This window comes from Larus michahellis, chromosome 3 (genome assembly GCF_964199755.1).
Source record: "Larus michahellis chromosome 3, bLarMic1.1, whole genome shotgun sequence".
Taxonomy (NCBI): Eukaryota; Metazoa; Chordata; class Aves; order Charadriiformes; family Laridae; genus Larus; species Larus michahellis.
Genome location: NC_133898.1, coordinates 15,866,516 through 15,894,333, shown reverse-complemented (window position 1 = coordinate 15,894,333; position 27,818 = coordinate 15,866,516). Strand labels below are relative to the sequence as shown.

Genomic DNA, 27,818 nt, shown 5'->3' with positions numbered 1-27,818 from the left:
ATGCTGGAGCAAGCAGGGCACTTAAACCAGATGAGATAGCCAGGTCTGAGGGCTGGTTGGTCAACAACCGTATCAACACCAGAGAGGCAGGCACTCACTGTCTTCCTGACTGAATTTGCCCTTTGCAACCAGTTAAGCACTAATCTCACAACCGCCTATCGGGCTGTAGTCCCAGGTGAGGAAGACTCTGAAGGGATGAGACACAACACATGCACCTGGAGATGAAACAGCACTGCTTGTGACAAAGATGTGACCCAGGCAAGCTCAATTAATGTAATGGCCAGATGAAAAATGATGTAAATTCTTAAAGGCAAGACTAAGTGTAACATTTCAACCTAACCTGGCTACTCACCATTCTTGATAAATGTCAGGTGTGTGGCTTGCCAAATCTTTACTTGAGCTTCATGTATTTTAAGAAGCCATGTCAGGGTGCAGTTCTGAAACTCTCCTGTCTTGGTTTGACTGATACTTTACTAAACAAACAGAAGCAAAAAGCTACAAGATAAAAGTTTAAAAAGAAAAACCACAGTGGTTATATGGTCTGCAGTACTGTAAATAAAACACGCATTTGGATTAAGAACAACTATCATCAGAGAGTTAGCCCTATAATCAGGTAAAGACAGTTGTGCAATAAGCATCCTGGCTCTGATGGTGGCCATGGCAGATGGCTAGTGAAGACCATGAGGCCAAGGCAGGCCTGGAGAATACCCCGTATAAAAGGTACCACCGCCACCTCTGAAAGAAGTCAAAGGTGTCACGATTTGCAGTCTTTCATTTCCCCTGAAACATCCTTGGCTTTAACACCCACAGGACAGCAGTTCTGCAGCTGCTTCTCAGCTCTTGTGTTTGCTGGCAGCTTCCAAATGCTGTTCTGCCTCTGATGAATCTGACAGCAGGCGCATGATACAGTCAGCTGCTGCGGCATTTTGATAGTCACCATGAAGTACCTAAAGGACTTTGATGTGTTGAAAAGAGCAAAGATTTCAGAACAGCATTCTGACTTCCAAAGGAGAGGTGGGTGAGTTACATTAGTAGATGCTTCTCGGCTTGTAACTTTTGCTCTGTCACTCACATTCTCGAATACATCACTGTACCTTAGGGAATGCAACACACAAACACCAACAGGCACTCAGCTAGCATCATTTGTTTAATAAAGTCTTTTCTGTTTTTAAAAAAGTTTACAAGACAGATGTGTTCCACATGATAAACGACTAGCGGCTGATCTTTCCTTTTAATAACTTAATCCATGCAGAAGGACTGGACTGCCTAACTTGGTGTTACATAGCAGCTGAACAATATACCAAAATATACACAGATCTACACGCTGCCATGGAAACAGGTAGCACATGACACCATAGAGTGAGAATCAAAATACAAGCCTGCTTGGATAATTTTCAGAATTCAAGTGTAAGTTTAAGGAAAAACCCTGATTCGTTTTTGAAATGGAGCTTATGTACTGAAAGGTCTGCTACAATCTGCCTACAGTCACCCTTTACTCAGCAGTCATGTGAAAACACGTACACAAAAATGTGATGAGTCCTTTTTACTACTGGTACTACACATCAACAACTGAATCTGATAGCATTGCTTTGGTTGTTTCAATACAGAATGATACAGGTTTCTAATGTCTTAGATCTGTTTTCCCATTTTCCATTCTTTTCCAAAGCTGTTGAAGAGTGGTGCTGAGGTGAATGTCTGTTGGGTCTCTCTTCAAGAATCCAGTACAAGAAACTGTGGAAGGCAAACAGACAGGAACATTACTACAAGTAGAGTAGAAATAGAATATGATGCCTTCAGCTCCCATAGGACAAGTACCTTAATTGTCACAGCATGAAAATTAATGATAGGTTATTGGTATATCACATTTTAGCAATGTTCAGCTCCCTAGAAATGTTCAGCTCCCTAGAATTTCAAATGCTATTGGATAGGTCAGACTGACCAAAGCACTCTAGAAGGCCTGCAAACTCCTGCTCTCTAAAATGTTCTTATTTCAACACACAACCCAGAAACAGTGGGGGAAACCTTATATTCCTGTACATCCTGCTATATTCCTATAGCAGCAAGGCCAACAGTTGCTGAAAAATAGCACATCCTCACTTTATTTTCCAAGAATATGTTCTCCTTCCCAATGTGCCTACTCGTCTCCAATATTAAAACAGGAAGGTGCACTGAACATAAAGCCAAAGAGAGCAGAACTCATGTGATTCCAGCTGTTGTATGATACGACAACCCACAGAACCATTTCACACCAGTCTTGAAGCTTCTCTCCATGAGGCCAGTGAAAAAAAGCCCACGGACTTGAGAATTTCTTTGATCTCCTTTCCAGGCCAATCCAAAACAAAATTTCAGTATTTCCAGAAATCTATTCAATGCCTTATGCAAATTCCTTTATATTAGTACTGCATAGATAATAGTAACTTCTGTAAAACAGAAACCAACCCCCAATGTCTGACTACTGGGAAAATTCATGGGTTTTTTAAATTTGGTTTTTTTAAAAAGCAAGTTTCTGAGCAATGCGTGATATTGAATTGTATAGATCACAAGCCAGCCTGAACTCTAGGGATGGGAAAACAAGAGAAAAGTTAGACCTTAACTTTGCAAAGCTGTTAATAATTAAACTGCACAGCCAGTCCAGGACTTCAGCGTGCAGATGAGGGAAATAATGCTTTCTTGAGAGCCTGGGCATGTTTCAAAGTTCAAAATCAGCAATGTAGCTTTTTTGGGGAGTTGGGGGCAAGGAAGGCAACGAAAGCTGTGTTCTCAAGACTTAAAGATGGCTGGAAGAGTACGATAAATACATATCTACAAATGTAGATAATCTATGAAAAAGGATTCAGGTCTATATTCAGAGAGCTTAATTCAATTCACTCAGGTCCAAGCACATCCTGCAGGTCAAGTGCCTGAAGGGAGAAGAAACCCCAGTTCTCTCACTGAATTCAAGCAGCAAGTCTGGCTCTCAATGCCTGGCCTAATGTTCTCTAATTAGACCGTGAAGGTGTATAAAATAGACTCTTATCAAGTCATTCTGGGAAAGAAGAAACTGAGGAGGGAGAGGTAGGAACCGTCCTAGGAAGTTGCATTTCTGGCCTGTCTCCAGCTTCTAAAATGTTTTTCACTTCCATTGCTGGGGACTATGTGTTATCTGGATATCACAAACGGTGGGGGCTGTTCCAGAGTGACCTGCCTGCTAGGTAAAGGCAGAGAGAGAAAAACAACCATCTATCTCCACTCTGAAGAATACAAAGCAGGATTCCGAGTTAAGTCACTGTTGTGCTGAAAGACCAAAATTTTAGATTTTCTACGTCAACCTGGAAACAGTCATGGATGGGCCAGACTCACAGATACACACCTCCAGCCAAGCACACAGCTGGGAAGAAATTTTCACCCACTTCTACATTCTGATGTGCCGACTGCAGACAGAAGCGGAGGTTACCCACCAGCAAGATTATCAGCATTTCACTGTTCAGCACGTCTAATGCAACTCTCTGTATGCGCTGCTTCATCAAAGCACCCAGGGTTAGAGACTGCCAAGCAGGAGGACACAGCTTTACAGAGGAGTGGAAAAGCCAAACCTGAGGCCTGCTTTGGATGAGCTAGGGCTCTCTTTCTGAAGACACATCTCCTTCTGCTCCACTGCTTGCGCTGGGGTCTTCCTTGTTACGGGGGGCATTTCTTTCTCTACTTGACTCAGAGGGCACCTTGGTTCTGGTCTTCTCTTTTCTTTGTTGCTGTTTTTCAAGTTTTGTCAGCTATTCACAAAGTAAGGAGAGTGAGAGAACACTTAATGGAACAAAACCATTTCAGAAGAATATTTCTAAAAAATCATAAATGTAAGCATTTGTTGAAAACTTGCAATTCATATTCACCCCACCAATATATATGTCAATAAAACAGACAAGAAAAAAAACACCAAGGCCTAGATTTTCAGGTATTTGGAGAAGATGCGGAATTATCATCTGCTAACATGATCTCCCCTCTAAGTATAAGAGAAGCGTGCACGGTCAAAGGACTACCCTCCACTTTTCAGAGCTCCTTTTCCGCCCAACACAATCTGCCAACATGGAAAATAATACAACACAAGGACCAAAAGGGGGAGCTGGATTCCACCAAACTCCTCTTCTGTTTTGGGTGTTAAGTGGCAGTTTTGTAGTTTCAAAGTTGCTGACAACAGATGTATCCCAAGAACAAATTTATTTTATTCTTTATTCAAAGAAAGACATGGATAAACCTTAACAACACACAGAATAACCATTTCAAATCAGCTTGGACAAAACCCTCGGCTAACAGTGCCTTGCCATGTCTCAGCAGAAATGCTTTCAATGCTATTAAAAGAGTCAAACTTAAGTTGCACATAGCTGTCACTTCTACATCTCTTTCCCATTTTTCAGACAAGCAGGTTGCACTAGGTTCTGGGGACACTACAAGTGATAGCTACTTAAGTCACTACACTTTCTGTAGTTTATAAGGTTGGTTTGTTTCTGTAATCTACAGATTTTCCCAATGCTTTCACATTTCCCCCAAGATAAAGCATACTAGTCATAAATCATCATTTCCTGGCCAGAAGATCTCTTCTGAGGTGAAATCTTCATAGAATCAAATAAGATAGATTATGTGTGTCAATCATAAATTAGACAGGCTTACAGAACACGCATACAAAGACGTAAATCTGAGCTCCAAGTCGGTAAGAGCTAAGAATGCAGACTGCAGAGCCTTGGGAGGATGCATAGTATCCCCTTGTACCTTTTCCCACATATACACCCTCCCTGAACACCTGTACACACGCACTTTATTCTGACACAGAATATTCTTAGCTGGCTATTTCACAACTAAAAGTAGTTTATTTTTATTATGTGAAATGACAGAGTACAATTATTTGTTTGTCTAGCATGACCCAGTCCTCAAGTCAGACGCATGTATGTAACAAACGTGTTGGCATGACACAGGCAATATTTTAACTCACATGTCAGATAACACGCACACTACTCTTCTGCCAACAAGCCTATTTACACAGCAAATGAATGTTAAAGGAAATTGAGAAAGCGAGTGCATCTGCAGGAAGGGAAACAAAAGTTTGTGAGCCCTTAATATTAAAGGTACTCAACCTTAACTAATGGTACTCCCACGGTCTCTATGGAGTTGAGTTTTATATTTGCAAATGGTACTGGGGTCATCCAGCTGCTGAAATCAGAACTGGGGTTTCAATGATCTTGATGGTACAAAAACGTAGCGGCAGAGGGAAGGCACACTACATTAACTGCAGGCTGCAGAGACCTGAAAGCATAGTTCCTAGGTTTCAAAATATAGATTCGTACACATTTAAATAACTACGTGAGAAGACAGTGCATATTCATCATTCCTCACTGGCCCTCAACCTAGCAGTCAGTGACTGCAAAGTACCCCTCAACACAAGAACCCCCATCACCAAGCCAAACCACAGTCAAACCTGCTGCAACAAACCTATACACAGCTGTTGCGATCTGTACCCCCTTCTTTTACTGCAGCATCGAGGATCCGAGCAGTGACCCTTTTTCGACAATAATGATGCTGAAAAAAATTTCTGTTACCTCATAGTTCTGTAACTTATAACTCCATGAAACTTCGTTGTTTCTGTAAATAACATGATTACAGAATGACATGATATTGTCTCTTCTCTAACAAGTGTTTCTTATTACTTGAAAGAAGAAAAAGCCTAAGACACGTGACACCAATAGTTTAAATTGAGTTACCTTTATCTTTGTGAAGGCTGTGAGCTAACCCAATAAAGCTAACCCTGGATTTTCAAAACATGAAAAACAGTATGGTATCACACTGTGAACTTTGTGTTATGCAACACTGAATACACATCCATAATGCATATTTGTGTTCATATATAATTTACATATAGAGGCAGAAATGGCTCAATACATGATGGCATGTCGTATTACATGCCTCTACTGGCCATTTTCCAACATGGTCTTGGGGGCAAATAGAATTCTCTCTTAAGACTTCTGAAGTATGTATAGTTATATATACAATTTTGTAAATATATATATAAACACACATACAGTCCGATGTACAAAGGGACCATATTTTCTGTTGAAATCGGAGTAGCAAGCATTCACATCCTAGAGTAAACAGTATGCAACAGATGGTCTCAGAAGTTATGACATGCATATTTATCACAAAGGACCTCATAAGTTACCTAATTCTGTAACTAATTAGTTTGAGAACAATGTAGCGCAGAGGGCAAACAAAACAGCAGATACACAGAGATAAAACCAGATCCATCTTCACACGTAGCTCTGTAGCGGACCCAAAGCTCTACTCATGACTACTCAACTACATCTCTTCCTCATAGGCCAACATCTCTAGCAGATGGGGAAAAAACAGGAGCTGGAATAACCTTGGAATATTAAGAACAACTTCTAGGCTGGCATGATCTGACAGCAGCATTCACCCAGCTCAAAGCAAAATGACGCAAGTTCATTTAGATTAGGGGAGAGGATAATTTGATAAACTGTATTAATCCAAATCTCATATAAACTGGATTTACCTTTTTTTTAATTATAACAAATTAAAGCTGAAGTTCATTTATGAACTGTTTCATCCATCTAAAACTCAAATAATACTGAAATAGATAAGGATTTCTGTGTACCTGTGGACATAAACACACATACGCATGCTCTCCCACCTGTGCATACACCGTGATCAGTCTATGAACAAAAGTTCAGACATAAAGATTAAAATGCATTTCTTTGTACTCAAAATATACAGTCTTATTGTTACTACGCAGGCAACAAAAGAATTACACATCCCCAAATTTTTTCATTTCTGTGCTCTAAGGTGCTTGAGTAATTCAAATGGATGTGTTATAGGAGTACAGGATGTGTTATAGGAGTACACTCCACCACAAAAGACCTGACCGTGAGCTGAAAAAAGTTACAACAGTTAACTTTTTGGTATTAAAATGAATAAAACTTCAGACACACAGGTCCGGTTCAATGAAACATATCTTTAATGCTTTCCATATAAGCACAGAGTGTGTTCCATACTCATCATCTCATCTGCAGAAATATAATGAGCTGTTTCTGGCTACTGCCTTATGACGTTTGCTGGCTAGCTGTAGAGACAGTGCACCTGTACAGAAAGTGTCTAACTCAGCATTACATCTATAAACCAAAATTCATTCTTTCCTGAGACATCTTGAAAGCCTCCTAAAGATTTGAAGTGTGGACATCTTACAGCAGAAGCAGCACTGTCTCATGGCAAAAGTACTGTCTCTGCCTAAGATTTAATGCAGGGCTGGTTAGCAGCATGTAGCAGTTACATCTGCACAAGTGCTGAAATATTCACATTTATAACACAAGACCAGACACCCTGCACATTAAGCTATGACATGCTGCATATAGGCAAAAATTCGTGCACAGGATTAGAATAAGTGCCCCTCAATCTGTTAAGGCAGTCTAACTATAGATCTAACAGTAGTAACGAAGCCCGAAAACTCACACAGAAAATAATGTAAACCTGTACACATCAACCCTTTTATCTCAAGCCACAGTACCCTGGAATCACTTCATGTTACAAATTTGGCCAGAACCAAAACCCACAGGCTGTTCAGAAGTAGTCCTTAATGGTCCCTTGCCAGCATCCAAAAGCTGTGCTTTGGGGATCAATACCCGGTCTGACCTAACTGCTGAATTTCTGAAGCATGAAAGAAGTCAGAAAAGTCCTGAAACATCTTAAGTGTTTAAGACCATCTCCCTCGAGACCACAAGAGTGCAAGAGTCCTCAGTCAACAGAAAGCAACTTTTCTTTTCTCACACTGTAATATACAGGTATTTTACATTGCTGAGACACTACCAATGAACTAATAATCTCAAACTATGTGGATGCTGCTTCATCCCCAACAGACTGACCAACATATAGAGTAATAGTTTTGCAAAAGGTCAAAATTTACATTCGGGTTGACAGCTGCTTTGACAAATTCTAGCCTGATGCAATTTAATAGTACATGACAGACATGAAATTTTTAAAATTTAATAATTACAGTGCAAAGCACTGTGAAAGAAGGTTTCACCAAGGCAGAAATGTCTGCCATTATGTCAGCTGTAATACTATGTCACATCACTTTTGCAATCAATTTGCCATAGCAAAAACATGAAAACAAACTGGCATACCAAGTCTCCCACTTGAAAATGGTAATAATTCTCCAGGTTGGTTGTTTTGCTGAAGTTAATTTCCCACATTCAGAAATGCCTTAGTGTCAGCCTTCCTTGAAGTTCTACCTTCTTGCATACAGAAACATATCCTCTGTTTTCCTTTTTCTCTGTGATCACTGTGTACACAGAGGCTGATTGCTGCTCTAGAGACAGCTTTTCCTTTTGCGATAGCCATGAATAACACCAGGAAGAAGTGAATGACACCAACAAGAAAATTATTTTGTTAGCAGTCTGCCAGAAAATCAGTGGCAGTGTTCATGTTTCTGGAACCTCAAACCACAAGAAGATCTGCAGATGTATATTTTAAATTTCAGTAGTGGTGTACCAAGCTGCTACAATTTCAAATTAAAAAAAAATTAAAATAAATCACAACAACTTTAAGGACAGGTTACATTTCAGGAAGAGACCAATCCTTCAAACTGCTGTAGGGCATTACAAATCTAGCAGTTTAATGTTAATGCCACTAAGCAAATGACAGCACTGAGATAAAATGATTATCAGAGGTCTACTGCAAAAATAAATCAACAGAAAGATTGTGACAGAAGGCGGCTAGTCTTCACAATCTGTTAGGGAGATGGCAGATCATCTGACTTTTTCCTTTCCGCATATCTATACCTTAGCCTTATGATCAAAGTGTTATTAGGAGCTTTTTTTCTCTTTGAGAAGAGAACACAATCCTTTTGGCCAATGAGCACCTCATGCAAGGAATTATACACTTCATTTTGTTCCTAGAAGAAACATGAGCAGCACACAATTAAGTTACACTATACAGGCCCAAAGCCTAGGGCAAGAAAAGTGCTACCAGCCCTTCATCAGTTAGCCTGGTCTACCTTGCTGCCCAGGGTCTTGGAAAAATTCCCAAGCCAAGCAGTCTAGCAGCTGCACGGCTTCCCCGCTTGTTTTCCCCAACTTGTTTTCTTTATCACCAGTGATACAGATAACCAGTTGAACTCCCTTTCATTCATTTTCCTCAAGAAAACTTTCACTATAAGAAAATGAACTCATAGGGTATTTATTTGTTTCTTCAAAGTAAGCTCAAAAACTGCAACTGGAAGAAGAGAAATATCAAAGTTGGCAACACAAAGCTGGCAACAAAATATGTCAGCTGACAGTGACAAGTAGAAGACTGTAGATTGTATGTTCACATGGGAAGGAAGAAAAACTAGGTGACAAAAAGCAAATTCAAAGACAACAGGAAAAATCCATATGCTGCAGACAGAGGCCCTCACTCTACAGTCATTTATCATAGTTTAATATCGTAAAACATTTGACACAAGCTGCATCAGGACTGTACTACTGATCACACAATTCCACGACAATCTCCATCCCTCCCTAAAATGAAAATGCTGAACCAACTCCATACTTGGGGAACTGAAAACACCTTCAGCTACATTATGTTAAAATGTTCTAACTGAAAAGTGACAGAAAAGTTAAAATACTAGATTTGGGTTTTCTCCACATTCAGCAGAGAAATCACTTTTGGCTACACAGTTACGAGAAGTTTTTAAGGCATAAATGATAGAATATTTATGTGGAATTCCTTTAATGGATTTTCTGTAATCGAGATCCTCCTGCCATTTAAAAATGTAGGTTACTTAAATGTCAGTGTTGAGAAGTTCCTCTCTCATTCAAAACACTGACATTTCCAAGGGGTCTACATTATTATTTACTCCTCATACATACCAAGCGTGTGCATGCTGCTTTACAGTACTGATAGAGGCAGGTTCAGTAACAAAGATCTGCTCCAATGCTTTCATTCTTCTCATCCCTCCCACTACAGCGTCCAGTTCCAAAATATGTTTTAAAATACAATGTGGTTTATTCCATTCTGGACAGTCACGGAACAAACAGACCCACAGAGATCAGTTCGGCATCTAAGTAGAATATATGCATTAAACACTGAAACTGCTACACCACTTTCCCTAGCAGAAGTAGTAAAAATGCACAGAATGTTTCCAAACTGAATTCCATGATTATCCATAATGCTTTCAAAGTTCAAGGGGATTTTTTTGAGCTGTCACCATGTCACCTCCCCAGGCACCCTCCAAAACCTCTTCCTGCTCCATTTCTGTCTGGCTGCTTCTACTAGCTAGAAATTCCTACGAAAAAATACAAAGTACATCTCCCTAACCTCCCCCAAAACATGATATAAACATACAAAGTATTCTGGGCACAGCTAACCTAGTCTCAGCAATGATCACAACAAACTTCATCAAGATAGTACAGAAATTTGCTGCACTCTTAGTGCTGACCTTTGTAATTATCCACATGGATGCATGTAAGTTCAAAAGAAATTATCCCAAATTGCTTTATTGTTAAGGCTGGAAACTACAATGCTTGTGATTTGTACTAGAACATTATGAAAAATCCTTTTGTTTCCTGCATCATAGCCAAGAGTGAAGAGAAATACTTGATCTACCCTTACTCTCAAAGAAATGTAGTCACTATTATTGAACTCAGAACAGAATCACTGCATGTGTTTATTGACCTTCTTCCATTTTATGCCTTTTTGTTTTCATATTTCTTATCCAGTTTCTAATCTGTGACTTTATTTTGCCTTTCAAGCAAAATTTCTTGTACCTCAGACTTACCAAAAAGATGCTTTAAGAGCTTAATTAAACACCAGCTATTTTTTTCTTTTTCTATCATTCCATTCACGTCCAAATTCCAAAACAATCACAAGTCTTCAGAAAAGGCCCAGCAATCACTAATTACTGCTATTGTAAGAATCTTCTGATTTACTTCATACTTTTGTTTGCTTACTATTAAAACAGATGACAATGGAACTGAACAGTTCACAACAAATTGAACTGTAGTAGCTTCTCCTGCTTACTAGGCATTCAAAAACAGTTGGCATATTCTCTCTTTTTTATATATATATACACACACACACACATTTTAGATACATACATATACACACACATATCTATTTGTTGTATGAGGAGGACTTCTTTTTTTATGAATTTTTTTATTAATTCCATAAGTGATTTACTTCCTCTCTAGCACAAGGATTATAAACATACATTTGGATTAGTTAATCCAAATGTATTTTACTAATTACATTGCTAAGGAATTATAAAAATCAGATTACCATTTACAACCACAGACAATCACTCCAAAAAAAGAGGTATTTCACTGTCACATCCAATGACATAAAAGAGCTATTCATCAGCAATTATTTGTCTAATCTCTTTCTGTTAACATCACATTAAACACTGCAGGATGGTTTATTTATCTCTTCTTCCTAAAGCAGAAAGCAAAAAGATAAAAACTACACCATCGCTAACCCTTAGCTCCCATGCTCCAAGCAAATCGACAGACTATGAGAGCAAAAAAAAAAAAATGCAATGGGCAGGGAAGAGAGAAGAGAATGACAAATCCAAATTGGTTCTTCCGCATCTCACGTCTTCTATGATGGGTGACAGATGATGGCACACATGTCAAATAGTACCAGCAAAGAATGCTTAAGAGTGTCAGAAACAGCAATGCCTCCACCAGTGTGTGTTAAGGTCCCCATACGAGCTGAAAAAGACACCCAGTAACACTTAAAAGAGCTGCCAATTTTCAAGTAAATGGGGTTCTTTGAAAAGTGGCATAGATTAAAATCTTTGTGCATCCAAAGTGCACACAGCTGGACTGCTTTTTCGGTGTCTGTGCCACTGCTATAGCTCCTCCATTTCTGTGAGAAGCAAGAATCCCACACATGAGGACTTGCAATGAGCTAGAACTGAGGGTGGCTACGAAATGCGTGTGAACAGCACATTGCAGAAAGAAGGTAAGAAAATTTATGTTACTCTTATTCTCATATAAGGACTGTCTGGAACCCACTCAGATAGCACATAGGACTCTGTCTGTCCTCCTTTTCACAGGGTCCAGGCACAGACTCAGTAAGAAGATACTTGGTGTAACCTTACCTTAGGACAAATGACAGTGCTCTAAGCACATCCTGCCCAAGAAGCCTCATCTTTGCTGATGAAGAATGAAGTTTAAGGAGGAAAGGAAGGCAATCAGCAGGCGAGATTGAACAGAATCATTCACATTAAACAGGGAATTCATGCCAGACAAAGTCTGAAAATCAGCATCCTTCCCAGTCTACAGTCCACATTATGGCCACCAGGAAGGTGTTGTCAGATGGGAAAAGCAGGCAACTGTGAGGGCAAAACCCTTAAACAGACAATGTTCCCCAAGAAAGAGAGGGAAACTTGCAAAATCCAGCACGCCCTGGTGATTCCTCTTGGGTTATTTTATACTTACACGTAGGACAGGACAGCTGGGGTAAAAGCTCTCTCAGTGGTCTCCATTTCAGTCAGAGACTACACCGTGCCATCCTTCAGTGATCCACCCACCCTTACACCAATTATTCACACTAAACTGCTTGAGCAAAACAGACTGGTCACCAGCTTTGTCCTAGAGACCAAGACACCACAGGCACCACCATCTTATACTAAGAGGCAGCAGGACATGATGCTGCCATCCATCCTGCCACTAATGCCCTCAACTGCAGACTACAGTAAATGCCTCTATACAAAGGATACAGCCACCTGCAACTGAGACAGAGCCATGCAAGAGCATGGAGAATTTGTGCAGTAAACATTGCTCAGTGGCATGAAGGTAACATGTCTTTTCCTATTTCACAAAGAGCTGGAGCGGCAAAAGCAGAGGGTCAATATTGCCTTAAGTACCACAACTAAATCTCAGCCTTAACAAGTCTATATCATAAGGGGAGGGGTGGCTGACACACCGGAAGGCTGTGCCGCCATCCAGAGAGACCTGGACAGGTTGGAGAGTTGGGCAGAGAGAAACCTTATGAAATTCAATAAGGGCAAGTGCAGGGTGCTGCACCTGGGGAGGAATAACCCCATGGACCAGTACAGGTTGGGGGCTGACCTGCTGGAGAGCAGCTCGGTGGAAAGAGACCTGGGAGTCCTGGTGGGCAACAGGATGACCATGAGCCAGCAATGTGCCCTTGCAGCCAAAAAGGCCAATGGCATCCTGAGGTGCATCAAGAAGAGTGTGGCCAGCAGGTCGAGGCAGGTCATCTTCCCCCTCTACTCTGCCCTGGTGAGGCTGCATCTGGAGTACTGTGTCCAGTGCTGGGCTCCCAGGTTCAAGAAGGACAGGGAACTGCTGGAGAGGGGACAGCAAAGGGCTATGAAGATTATTAGGGGACTGGGAACACCTCTCTTATGAGGAAAGGCTGAGGGACTTTGGTCTTTTTAGTCTGGAAAAAAGACGACTGAAGGGCGAACTTATCGACACTTATAAATGCTTAAAGGGTGGGTGTCAGGAGGATGGGGCCAGGCTCTTTTCAGTGGTGCCCAACGACAGGACAAGAGGTAACGGGCATAAACTTGAGCATAGGAAGTTCCACCCAAACATGAGGAGGAACTTCTTTACTTGGAGGGTGGAGAGCACTGGAACAGGCTGCCCAGAGAGGTGGTGGAGTCTGCATCTCTGGAGACATTCCAAACCCACCTGGACGCGTTCCTGTGCACCCTGCTCTAGGTGACCCTGCTCTGGCAGGGGGGTTGGACCAGATGATCTCCAGAGGCCCCTTCCAACCCCTATCACTCTGTGGTTCTGTGACCTTTACCAGGACAGCAGGCAGCTATCAACAGACCAGGGAACTGAAGAAAACAATGCAAATATTTCAATTTTCAGAGGCTGCACAGGAAGCACAAAGTCTTTATGCCTAAGGAAATGTACACTGCTCATAACAGGAATGCTACAAATTTGCAGACAAGGCACAGCCTATACATCCACCCTTTCCAAACAGACCTTCTGGCTCACTTACCTGTTTAGGGTCAACAGTGGCAGCTGGGGACTCCAGTTCTATTGTTACAGGACCATCATTCTGGATGTGTACCTGCATGTAGGCACCAAACTTGCCGTCTGAAAAGTGAAGGGACAAGAAGTGCTGAGGGCTCTTGGAAAGATAACACATTCCAAAATCTCTACCAAATGTGCTACTAAAAAAAAAAAAAAAAAATACATAAAAGGACAGCCAACTAACAAACTGCAGAAAGCTACTAAGAAAAACAGTCTACGTGCACCCAGCTATGTGGTCTGATATTCAGAGATTATAATTATGCAGCTAAGTACAGAAATGTCCACAAAACAAATGAAGTCTACAGATAATCAAGGTGCTCACAGTTCAGGATAGGCAGGATAGTTCTCACAGACAAGAGATGAAATTTTAAAAGATGTAGCAACAGCTAAGCCTAGGGATCCAGTCCAGCTAACCAGTTGATGTTTTGAAGAAATCTTAAATATAGGCAAAAGATAAAAAGACCCAAAGCCTGCTCTGAAGCATGGGACATTGAATACTCTAGAGCAGGGGACACTGGGGTGCAGCTCAGTCCCAAACTGCAACAGCAATTTCTACATTCCTATTTGCAACCTAGGCCGTTCTTCGACAAAGTTTGGCAAAAAAGGCGGAAAAAACCAGTGTCTCCCCTGTCAATCCTGCCTACTTCACAGGAATACACTTCTGAAATCAGAAATGTCTATGTCATTTGTCATCAATGGCATTTATTAGCACACCAGCTGAGGCACAGACCACATTTTTGGTAAGCATTTGAGAAGTTTCCACCACAACACACCCATGATATTTTTATCCTGCATAGTCTACAAAAGCCATCCCTTTGTATGCTCTCTTCTCATATCTCATTTTTCTTTCTGCAAATTCCTTGCTCCATTTTTTCTAGTCCAGCTTTCTACTCCTCAAACTCATCCCACCCCTGGCTGAGTCTATTTGACTGCTCACTCCCACATATTCTCTTCTCCTGTCGTGCACACTTGAGTAGCCTTTCTAGACCCTCCTGTAGGGACAGCAAGAAAAGCAGACACTAGCATACCAATACAAATGCATGGAAGCGAAATAGGTGTACTACAGCATGCAGACAGCAGATAGCTAAAGACTGGAACAGTCTCTCCTACTGGGAAGGCAGGCCTGGAGCCTGCTCAGCAACACAACCAAAACTGCTTTCAGCACCACCTCGGTCAGTGAGCAAGAACACGTTGAAAGCCATAGGCTGAAACTTCAGTGGAGCAACCACCCACTGGGAATTTACACGAGGCTTTGTATAGCTACACAGCAGCTTTCCACGGCAACATGTGATGCCCCTGACTGAACAAAGGTCAAAACAAACTGTCCTGATTCTTCAAAAACAGGCTACTGAGGACAAATAGCTCTGGAAGAGTTTTCAGTCTTTTCCAGTCACATCCTGTGACTAGCATTTGCTTAAAAGAAAAAGGAAAAACAAAATGCATGTTCAGGCCTGTCCAACACATATGGTCCATATCATAACAGATGCTGCCCAACTCCTTTTCCAAAGGCGGTATGCTACAACCCACCCCATGAGCTAGAGATACAAGCTCTGGCAAAGCCAAAAACGATAGCACTGCACAGGAGTTTGCTGGTAATGGTCCGGCGGCCAAGGAAAAGGTTCCTGGACTGATCACTGAAGAGTCACAGCAACAGAAACGCCAATGGGAAGCGGGCAAGAGCATGATTCGAGAAAGTATTTTTATGAAAATGAATGTGATTTACTGAACAATTTTACCAGCTGCACTCCTCAGACTTTCTGCCCCACAGAGGAGGTGGCAGAAGAGAACACCTGCCCAGTGTCACAGCTCGCTGTCTCTATACAGGCTCCTTTCATCAAACTGACTTTCTTCAATGTTTCACATGGGCTGAGAAACTTTATGGGTGCTGAATCCAGAAACCTGACAAAGGCATGGCTGCCACAGCTGCACACTCCCAGGTACAAACAGTAGCAAGGCTGAGCATGTATTCCTGGTAGGCACACACACGCAAACACACGTATGCTATGCACACACATACATATACCCACACAGCCAGCTGCACAGATACCAACACAGGCATGCTCAGCTCTCCCAGGCGCACAAACAGCACCTACAGCCTCACCTTGAACTGCCCACTGGCTGATTAGGATGAAGGTCCACTGGGGGGAAACACGTACATGTATACAACACGGACCGCTCCAGAAGCTGGGCTTAGACACTCAGTCTGCCCAGTAGCTGCCCATGGATCTTAGCCTCCCCAGACGCTGGCACCTGGGTATACAAGTCCCTGAGGCCTGCAGCCCTGCTCCTGCTGCTGGTACAGACCCCCTCGCACGCATGCGCACACACACACACACATCTCCTGCCAGCTCTCCGGCAGTTTGCTGGCTCCCCCCCATCTTAGCCTTAGAGACGCAGGCACACAGGTCTCTTCCATAGAGACCCCCATCTCTACAGCAGCTGGCCAGGACTCCCCTAGTCCCTCCGAAAGCCAGTTTCTCCTGTGGTCTCACCCTCAGAGACACACACCCAGACCCAGCTCTGGCCACTGTAGCTCCTCGCCACCTCATCTTACTGGCTATTTGCTCACTCACCGCACGGGCCTCAGACCCATGGTCTGACTCCAGTTGCTGCACTCAGACCCCCATTCACACACATGCACATGAAACAGTGGGTCCCCCACCCAGGAAAATAGTTAGAAATGGACTTTAGTAAGAAGACAATGCTGATCAGGTGCAGGGCATAGCCACAAGTGTACTGGCTTACATGTGGCCGGCCCTTCTCATACCCATATCCTTTTATTTTCCCATGCTTGTTCCTCCCCAAACCACCTAGATCCACCCCTTTCCCTGCCTTTTCTTCCTCATCTAAACATCCCATAACAAGTCTTGTGAGACCGTGAAATGCTCTTCTCCTGCATCTGTCCTGTATCCCTAGGTGGTGACCCACCTCAATCCAAAAGGTGCTCTGGAGAGCCACTCCTGTTGACTCACCAGGATGGGCATCACACCTGAGCCCTAGGACAGCCCTGAGAGGGGCCTGGACAGGGTCTGCGATCCTCTGAGTCCAGAATTTGCATTCTCCTGCCTGCCCCTGTGCTCCTTTGTGTGTGCAGATGAGTTTTGCATCACATAACCTATGAAGAACTACTACAGCAGGAGTGAAAACTTTTTCCCATCTGACAACTCCACTGTAGGGTCAGTACCATCTGGAGGGAGGTGACAACTGAGGCTATGGTGGCATCAAAGAATGGCACATCAGAAGTTACAGGCACATCAACAGTTACTGCTTTAACAAGGTGCAGCTGACTTGATTGAGTAAATCGGGTAAACACACATACCATGAAGCTGTCAGTATTTCACGAAAGGGTCAGTGTATTCTGAATGCTAGCTAACAGTGCAGAAGAAAAAAATAAGACAAAAATATTACAAAGCAAGTAAAAAAAAAATCAAAACAACTTGTTCTCATTTTATAAATTTGCAGGAGGCTGGAACATGTAAAGGGTCCCACTGAGAAAAGATGTCAGAACAATCAAAAACCTAGTGATTATAATTTTCCAGCACAGTTTTCAAACCCTTTGCCACCCATGATAGATGAGAACCTGCAGGGAAAACCCAGGTAGTTTTTCCCTAAACCTGTAGCTTATGGTTTCACTGGTGAATCATGCAGGCACATGTTTTCAGAGATGCCTATAAATGACTCTCAGTTGAGAAATAAAAGTTGGAAGAATGCTTGCTACGTGTGGTTAGCTTTATCTGCACATTTGAAGTCTAGCTACCATAATGTGTAAGAGTCTCTTAGAGAACAAATACCAGCAAAAACAAAAAACACCATCTTAACCTTTATTAGTGGGAGCATATCTTTTCAAATAGCTCTTTACATATCACATCATCCCTCTGCTGTACTTTACTCACAGAAAATGACTGCCTTCGCACTTCCCATACAGGTATGGACCTAAAAAAAACAAGTAAACTTCACAGGTCCCTCTTTTCAAAGGCTGATAAAGTGGTCAAATAACCCCCTACCTTTATCAGAACACTCAAGGCACTCCAATGCCACAAGCTCTTTCTATCTTGTTTCAGCATCAGAACTACTGTCAAGGGACATCTTTCTGTAACGGCTCCCTCCCATTCTCCCCATACTTACACTTCCAGTCTTTTGACACAAGGTCACCCCAGGTCAAGGTGAATCATAGCTCAGAAAGTTTAAGATTTAGAGCTAATGGAAACAGTATTTAAAACAGAAATGTCTGTTAATACTGCCCTCCTCTATAGCCTCTCTCTTCCAGACCTTCCTTTAAAAGACAGGAAGGGTCTCAGCGCCTTGCAACCACCACTATATGAAAGGCAGTGCAGGTTTCAGTCTCAGCAACCTCATTCTCTCAAAGGATTTAACAAGCCAGGGAAAATTTCTTCTCACATTCCAAAATCCCTTTATTGGTCTTAACCCTGTGGACCACCGCACCCCCTCATCTTCAAGCTATCAAACATACTGCAAAGGTGATGTTGTCAGAAGCAGCTGCCAACCTCCCTTATCACAAATTAATGTAGTTTCAGGGACGATGGTCCCTGCACAGTATGTGCCTTCCTCATGGGACACTTACGGATTTTTGTGTTGGCAGGTCCCTTATACAACAAAACCAAAGGGTTCTAGTGGTCCATTTGTCCTCATAGCTCTTTTCAAGAAGTGACCTCACTGTAACACAACTTTTTTCTCTGCAGCTTCAGGGTCTGGTCTTGCCTGAAAGAACAAGGGAAAGCAAAAACCTACTTCCACAATTTCTTCTTAAATCCTTAAATGCCTAATTCCTCCTTAGGAAGAGATGCCTCTTCAGCAGAATCTCCCTCAGTGTTGGCTGCCTGCCTCAAAAAGATGCTTCTGCCTTCCTTCCCTTGTTCCAGTGTCTACCATAGTATCAGTATATGGCAATTCGTATAACCTTTCAGAGAAGGCATTTTTCATTTGTGTTTTATAGTTTCCTGAAAAGGTAAGTTGAGAGACAAGCCTGCCTCCTCTCAAACAGACTGACATCTGTGGCACCACTGCGTTTTGCATTCACCTAAGAGCAAAACGGTGGAACAAACCGCCTCTGCGGTGCTCGGACAGGCAGGCTTCAAAGGAGCTGATTGTTCTGCACTTGAATGCAACTTTTCAAACTCTGATGCAGACAAATCCCTCTTCTGCACAGGCCTGCAAAGAAACTGAAGACATCATCTCTTCCATCTCTCTATCCCAAAAATCTGTCTGGATTGATTTTCATTTTTCAGTCAGAGGGAAAGGAGAAGAAAGAAACCACTCTCCTTTGATGTTGCTTGTTACCCCAGCAACTTTGGATAAATTTATCACATGACTGTGTATTGTCCATGGGAGACACTAGCAACTTGCCCTTAAATACTATTTCTTTTCCTGCTTTTTATACCACAATGTTCTTCAATATAGTAAGGACCCTTCCCCGCTTTAAGACTTCTTGACTGATCAAGTCACGTCCTTGCAACATCCTCTGCAATAAAATAGGATCCTCAACTATAATTAAAGTGACAAATTTATTCTGCTGGACACCCATCTCCTTGAATTCCTTTTCCCTAAGAATCTGGCATGCATGCCTGCCTTGGGGGCAAAGATGATCTTTATCTTAGGTGAGACAGACAAGCCACATCTGAGATGTAAAGACTTGAAAAGGAGATATAATTTACTTCCAGAATATTTTTTGGACATATCTCAAGCCTCATGACCTAGAAACTTCACACTGGTTTTATTCAGAAGTTACTTCTAAGCTTAACCCCATGCAGGTAATCTTGCTCCAGATAAGAGCATTTAGGAATGTGACAACACTCACAAAGGGAATTAATCAGAGACAATAATTCTGCTTTCAACGTGTACCAAACCTTAATCTGAACTAAACTCCTCCTTGTGGAACAGTTCTCTCATATTTCCTCAGATATTGCTATGAAGGGAGTGAGATGTTTCACACTGCCATGCTAAACCTTACTGCCTCAGAAGACTAAATCCACAATCAAGACAGAGAGTGAAGGCCACAACACACAAGGAGAAGTGAAAGAAGAAAGTCCATACTTGCTTTTAGTTTACCAGGATATAAGGGTACAACTCGATCAAATCTTACCAGAGCAAATCTTATTCCTATTGACTTCCCAGGAAGTTCTGTTACCAGTTTCAGAGGCACAGAAATGGGTCCTAACTTAGTCGTGAGATTCAAAAAACCACATACTCCAAATTCATTAGAACAGAAGTGTTCTATGTTACAGACCAAAAAGAATTCAGGGAAGGGGTATCAGAAGTGCCTTCTTTATCATCAGCAAATATTAACTGGAAGAACATATCAAGCTACTGGAAAACTGACACAAGATGGACATGTTATGTGTGCATTTCACTGTGCCTCCCTGGAAAGCACTGAGATAATTATGTTCATCTACAGTCATTATAGAGATTAGCCTCTAAATCTTTCTCCAGCTACCAGTTTTCTGTCTTTTTTCTCCTTTTTTTCCTCATAAGGAAAGTAAGGCTGACTGTTATCTATTAATAGCCCTCATTTAAAAAACAGTCTTTTCTAGACACTTGTCTTCTGGACAAGTGTATCAAAAAATCAAGCCTAAATATGAAAATGGCAAGAAAGCAAACAGAAAAGCAAACAGAAGAGATTAAGGGTGGATAGAGCACAAACGCGAAGGGAAGCTAGGCATTTTCTGGTAAAGAGAAAACTTTGCATGTATGGCATAGACTTGCAAAAAGGTAGTCTAAATCAAACGCTTTTCTCAAGTAGCACATTACACCTCCCACTGTCATCATTACCATTTAGCAGAATGTAAAGCTAAAGTGACAGATGGAGATACACTGTCCATCACACACTGGCGACGCCTTCGAGCCTGACTAACCACATATGCCTTAGAAAAAATGTTCCTCCTGGATTAATCTGGCTACACAGCACAAAACATACAGACTTTGAAGGAGTCTAACCCCAGAGTTTGTTCTCATGGCTGCAGCCTCTCTGGGTTAAATTGTCAGAGTCATTGCTCCCATTGTACAGCCAATAACAATACAAGAACATCTACATGTCAAACTATTCCAGAGGAACACCAGGAAATGGCTTGGCTAGACGAAGATGGGACCAATCACCCTGCTGGGCTGCTAGTGAAAATACCATAACATCCCCTCCTCTACTGCCGTGTAAAGAGAGTTCCTTTGCCACACAGACAGAAAATCACAGAATAAAGAAAGTAACAATTAAGGAAGAGCACACACAAACAAGGTTCACCGGTCACATCAAGGACCTTACCAACCTTTTGCCCTTACCTTTAATAAGCTCTGGTTTGTAGGCTTTTCTTAGCTGCTCTAGGAAGTTGTTATAAAAACACTCCGCCTGCTCTGTGGGCATTGCCATGTGGTAGTCGGGCTTGTTTCCTTTCAGGATGCACTGGAGAGTAAATTGGCTCACACACAACACTTCATACTGTTTATCCATCACGCTTTTGGACCAGTGCTTCCCACTTTCATCTTCAAATACTCTCAAGTTCAATATCTTTCGAACCCTAGGAGGAGATAAAGATAATTCCTAAATTGTCCCATGCAGGATCAACAGGTACAAGTTAATGCCTACCACACAGGATGAGATAAAAGGGAAGGCAGATGCATATTTATTCTGCCTCAACATAACAAGATATCCCTTTGTCCCTTCCTTCATAAACCACAGGAATCTCGTCACATCAGGCAGAGCCATAACCAAGAAAGCCCTTACCCATAACATTGTCAGACCATTAATTAACATCATCCTTTTACAGAGCATGAGATCAGGACAGAATAGCTGCAAGTTACAGGGTGACATAAAGATGGCATAGGAAGTAAGAAAGCTTACTCTTTACTATCTGATTTTATGTGTCACATCATTATTTAACATGTGAATAGCTTTGGGAATTTTAATCCTCCCACTGCACTGGGAAATCACACTCAGTATGAAATGAGATCATCCTAAACTACGGTTGTTTCCAAACACAATTCACATATATTCCTCCAGCTTTGTCACCTCCTAGCACTCTTTCCAAACCCAGCCCCACAAGCCAGATAAGGACAGCACTTTTTCATCAGTATCATAGAATCATAGAATCACAGAACAGTTTGGGTTGGAAGGGATCTCCAAAGATCACCTAGTCCACTCCCCCTGCAACGAGCAGGGACATCTTCAACTAGATAAGGTTGTTCAGAGCCCTGTCCAACCTGACCTTGAATGTTTCCAGGGATGGGCCATCTACCACCTCTCTGGGCAACCTGTTCCAGTGTCTCACCACTCTCAGACTAAGGAACATCTTCCTTATGTCTAGTCTAAATCTACCCTCTTTTACTTTAAAACCATTACCCCTCATTCTATCGCAACAGGCCCTAATAAAAAGTCTGTCCCCATCTTTCTTATAAGCCCCCTTTAAATATTGAAAGTCTGCCATAAGGTCTCACAAAGCCTTCTCTTCTCCAGGCTGAACAACCCCAAATCTCACAGCCTGTCTTCATAGCAGAGGTGCTCCAGCCCGCTGATCATTTCTGTGGCCCTCCTCTGGACCCACTCCAACGGGTCCATGTCTTTTCTGTGCTGAGGGCTCCAGAGATGGATGCAGTACTCCAGGTGGGGTCCATTCAGAGAGAAGTAGAGGGGCAGAATCGCCTCCCTCGAGCTGCTGGCCACGGATGAGAGGAGGAAGGCAGGGAACAGTGCACAACTTCAGGTGGCAGCAAAGTGGTGACTGAGTCTTGTTTGTGTTTGTATTAAGGCGATTTTTGGATCTGTGGGGCAGAACTGACTGGTTTGGATAGTCATAGAGGACAAGGAGACTTTCACAAATGAATCCTGAAAAGCAGCAGGCAGACATGCAACCCAGTCTACGGCTGGACTTTGATTGACAACAAGACTGCATGCATGCCACTCTCCTGTCTTTAGTTTCTTCTTTTAGCTTCTACAAATCTGCAGTATCTATAAACAAGACAGTGTATCAAGCACAAGTTATTTCAATTGCAGCCATCAGCCAGACATTTTACGCTACACCACGCTGCACCAGAGGTGAGTCAGTATAAAATAAAGCTGAAACTTTGTTATAGTCATAGAAGTATAGAAACATGGAATAGTTTGGGTTGTAAGGGATCTTTAAAGGTCATCTAGTCCAACCCCCCTGAGGCACAGTGACAAAAAACCATCCTTGACAAAGACAAATGGAATTGACTCTTGAATGAAATGGATGGTTAAAAGCCTTGGAAGGACCCAGCATATAGGCTTAAATCATCGTCACTGCTGTGTTTTAATGATAAAGATGTTTGCTGTTTCATTTACAGGATTACTAAAGTTTCCTTTAATAGGACTTGAAGAGCCTGGTTAAGCTGATTTCTTTCATTCCTTTTTTTCAGATGCTGGCTTCCTGCCTTTCCTGCGTCAGTCATCCAAACAACATGGTGTTCAGAGCACAGTTGCTACGGATTGCCTGCTTGCAATATTCAGAAGCATTTTTCACATTCACCAAGGTAGGAATGAGAAACAACGATACAGCAAATATTACACACTGAGGAGGCAAACAGTAAGGCAAGCCAATGGAGCATGTCATAATAAAAACACCTTCAGCTTTGCTGCAATTCTCTACAAGTTTCACATGTTTATGTGAGATCTTTGGTGACCTTTAGTTCACATCCCCACTCTCTACTTTCTCTTCCAAATCTGCTATGGGTTGTTTTCACCCTCACTCACATTCTTCTCTCTTCACTGCTTGAGCCTTTCCTCTTCTTGACATCAGTTAGCTCTATTACCTGTTTCTTCTTTGCCTTCATAAGAACTGAGGTCAGCCCTAGAACAACGAACAGACCGAAGCAGACAGAAGACAACACCGGAGAACTCTCTCTTGCATATGTTTGCTGGCTGAATCACAGTATTTTGTGGCCATGGAATAAATGGCCAGGGCCAGCCCTCCAGGCTGCCAAAACTTATTCACTTCTACAGAAAAGCAACTGACAAGACTATCCAGCCTTTTGAAAGAACAAAATATCTCATATGCAAGCTAAAATGAGAGTTTGAGGTTTCTGATACAACCCATCCTTGAAGAACTTTTTTTTGGCATAAATTCATACAGTAAAAAGGGAAGACCTTTTAAAAAGGGAGATCAGAAAAACCCAACATGTCGATTCTTCCATTTTGAGTCTCTTCTTGATTAAAAAAAACACATAGACAGGGAATGGAAACAGGTTTTTCTCAACGGAACATAAAAAGAAAACTCTAACTAAGAAACCTTCAAGATAAAATCTGAAGAAGAACTAACAGGCAACCTGAGTTCCCCAATGGGAGTGCCCCATTTCTCTGGCTACTGCACAGGTGTCACTGATCCAGTGTCAGAAATGCACAAATAAGAGTACAAGGCAAAAAGAAATACGTGACTTACATGTGCTCCAGCTCTCTTTGCGTATCTTCCAAAGAAATGCCCAGCAGCACACAGAGGCCTCGTCCTATTGAACTTATTTGCTCACCACCCACTGGGGAAGGGGGGAAAAAAGAAAGGTAAGCTAAATGCACTGTCTCGTTTTATGACACAAGTAAGTACTGACTGCACAACCATGAAAGAAAACATCACTCTAAACTCTTCTTCTCCGTCTTAAGTTTGTTAAAGAGTAAAGATCACACAGACGCCCTCTTTCAAAAGTCTTCCCACTGTTGGGACTTATTTGTGAGGGACTAGCTCAAGATGCTTACTCCAGTGTTTAAAAACAACATACGAAGATTTTTTTATTATAACTGGATCAGCAGTGCTAACCAGAGAGGTGGCAGAACTCTCTCAAATCCTTGTAAAAATTATCCACCTGCCTGATATCAATAAGTACACTCGATTTCTCTACTCCCCCACTCCCTGCATACTTTGCATGAGTAGTGAAAAGGTGATTTCTACTTGATATAGTCCTCATGAATTTTTTGAAACAAGACTTTTAACAACCTGCAAATTCTACCCTCCTAGTTGGGAACACAACCTCTTTAATGACATTTATAATAAAACACAAACCATCACAGATCCACTGTGTTTTCCTAAGTTTTAAATTATCTTAATTTAATTTAAATCATCTTAACATGGTTAAGCCTGAGATGACTGTAGTAAGATTTAAATGAGGTCTTAAAACTGAGATAGGCGCTAGCTACTCAGCCATTAAAAATAGATCCAGGCTCATACAACTGTGAAAAAAAGCCCCAAACTTCCTGTAAAATGCAAGGAGAGCAGCCCCCCAGTGAAAGCTGAAAGCACCTGTGGCCAGAGCTGGAGTATTTCCAGTGGGCAAGAAGCAAACCAGTGGAGAAAACTCCTCCCCAAAACTCTTCCTTTCCATCCAATCTGGGTATGAGCCCTCCAGATCAGAAATCTATCCTCCTGCTAAGCACAGCACTATCTCCTTCACAGAGGGACATCTCAAACTCTTTAACAGCCAGAAACAGCAGTTTAAATTCTACCCAGAAATGTGGCAATGTCAGCCACGATCTTGGTGCTGACTGTGTCTGACCACTATTGTGCCCACAGTAACAGCTGTGCACTAAAGCTGTGCTCCTTACTTATTCACAGGCATGCTCTTCCAATGCTTACTGACCATCCACATACAAGCAGAAGCCATTTATTTAATGTGCAGGCTACCCTGCTGCACACCACCTTGGCCCTGGGCCCCAGAGCAGGCGCACTTACTGCCTCACATGCAAACTTCACAGGGATTTTAAGCATCTTGAACACAGAAGGTCCAACCAGTTCCAACAGCAGGGACACACCATTCCTTCCAGCAGCTTAAGCAAGCACCAGGGCTATCACTGGCTGCCTTGACCCATGCAAGCAATGCACGGTGGCAACTGGGACAGCACTGCCAACTCACACAAGCGATGCAAAAAGGTGAGTCGGGCTGCACTGCCAACATACTTGCAATGCAAGGAGGTGACTGCGATTGTCATGCCGACACATGAGAGTCACAGGAGAAGGCATCTGGGATGGTACTGCCAACACACACAAGCAATGCAAGGAGATGACTGCAATCCTAGTGGCAGCACAGACAAGTCATGCAAGGAGGCAACTGCAGCTGCACTGCCAACGCATGCAAGCAACGCAAGGAGGCAGCTCTGATTATAGTGCCAACGCATTCAAGCCATGGGAGAAGGTGATCGCAACTGCACTGCTGACACACACAAGCAATGCAAAGAGGCAACTGTGACCATAGTGCCAGCACGTGCGAGCCATGTGAGGAGGCAACTGGGATGGCTCCATTGACACACACAAGCAATGCGCAACAGTAATTGGGACAGCCCTGCCAACATAAGCAAGCAATGTAAGGAGATTACTGCTATTATAGTGCCAACACATGCAAGCAATGCAAGGAGGCAACTCTCATTAGAGAGACAACACACACAAGCCATGGGCAAAGACAACTGGGATGGCGCTGCCAACATACACAAACAATAGAAGGAGATGGCTGTGACTGTAGTACCAACACACGCAAGCAATGCAAGGAGGTGACTACAACTCCACTGCCAACACATGACAGCAATGCAAGGAAGCAACTCTGATTGTAGTGTTGACACATGCAAACTACATCCCTGGCAACTAGGACAGCACCGCTGACACATGGAAGCAATGCAGAGAGGCAACTCTTATTGCAGTGCCCTGCACATGCAAGCCATAGAAGAAAGCGATCACAACTGCACTGCCAACACATGCAAGCAATGCAAGATTACTGCGATTGTAGTGGTGGCACATGCAATCCACAGGACAAGGCAATTGGGATGGCATGGCCAATATACACAAAACAATGCATGGCAGTAATCAGGACAGCCCTGCCAACACAACCAAGCAATGCAAAACGACTGCGACTGTAGTGTCAATGCATGCAAGCCACTCAAGCAGGTGAATGCAACTGGCTTGCCAGCCCATGCAAGCAATGCAAGGAGGCGACTCCCATTATAGACAGCACGTGCAAGCCACAGGTAATAGCAGCTGGGACAGCACTGCCAAAACACAAAAGCAATGCAAGAGGGCAAGTCTGATTACAGTGCCTGATACATGCAAGCCATACGGTGACTGCAACCGCACTGCCAACACACACAACCAATGCACGGCTGTACTCAGGCCAGCCCTGCCAACACAAGGCAAGCAATGCAAGGAGACTACAATTCTAGTGTCAAGACACGCAAGCGGGTGAACGCAGCCACCCCGCCAACCCTTGCAATGCATGCGGGCCGTGCAAGGAGGCCACTCGGATTATACAGATAACACGCGGGTAAAAGCAACTGGGAAGGCACTTGCCAACACCTGCAAGCGACGCGAGGAGGCGACCGGGCCAGCATGGCCGGCACACACCGGCAACACAAGCAAAGCAAGCCGACCCGCGCAAGGGGACGAGGGGTGTTGTGAGGGAGGGAGGACGACTGCCCACGCACGCCAGCTGTGGGAAAAAGGGAGGGAGATGCCCCCACACACACACAGAGACAACGTGAGGGGACGGCACTGAGGCGAAGGCGCTGAGGGGCCGTGGCGGGGAAGGGAGGCCCGGCCCGGGGGAAGGGGGAGGCGGGGGCGGGCGGAGCGTGGCTCCGCCACGCTCCGCCCGCCCCCGCCTCCCCCTTCCCCCGGCTCCGGTGACCCTCCCGGTGGCGGCACACTGACCTGTGACACTGGCCTGGGCCACCCGCTGGACGATGGCCTTCATGGTGGCGCGGCCGCGCAGCGCAGGCCCGGCGCCGGTGTGAGGCGAGGAGGGGAAGGCGGCGGCGCTAGGCAACAGCGGGAGCTCCCCGCCGGCCCGCCCCGCTCACAGCGC

The 27,818-nt window shown here is 43.2% G+C and overlaps 1 protein-coding gene across 2 annotated transcripts; it reads right to left on the bottom strand.

Moving 5' to 3' along the window:
- Positions 1-1,129: 1,129 nt before the first annotated feature.
- Positions 1,130-27,818, bottom strand: DTD1 (D-aminoacyl-tRNA deacylase 1). Of its 2 annotated transcripts, none has more exons than XR_012585970.1 (6): positions 27,665-27,818; positions 24,425-24,515; positions 21,315-21,550; positions 13,993-14,090; positions 3,350-3,749; positions 1,130-1,731 (listed from the first exon to the last, which is right to left on the bottom strand). XR_012585970.1 is itself a non-coding variant. In XM_074578843.1 (6 exons), exons 1-5 carry the CDS (start codon positions 27,705-27,707, stop codon positions 3,594-3,596), a joined length of 624 nt encoding a protein of 207 aa, XP_074434944.1. In that variant the 5' UTR covers positions 27,708-27,817; the 3' UTR covers positions 1,130-1,731; positions 3,573-3,593. The 2 variants fall into 2 exon arrangements, 1 of the variants encoding a protein (XP_074434944.1); XM_074578843.1 differs by having other exon boundaries at positions 3,573-3,749; positions 27,665-27,817.

Excerpts from the sequence above, each read along its gene's own strand:
- DTD1 (XM_074578843.1), bottom strand. The coding sequence starts at position 27,707 with ATGAAGGCCATCGTCCAGCGGGTGGCCCAGGCCAGTGTCACAG. Across the intron at positions 24,516-27,664 it reads GGCCCAGGCCAGTGTCACAG|TGGGTGGTGAGCAAATAAGT; the intron begins GTCAGTGTGCCG and ends CCCCTTCCCCAG. Across the intron at positions 3,750-13,992 it reads CCACTGTTGACCCTAAACAG|CTGACAAAACTTGAAAAACA; the intron begins GTAAGTGAGCCA and ends CTTTGTGAATAG.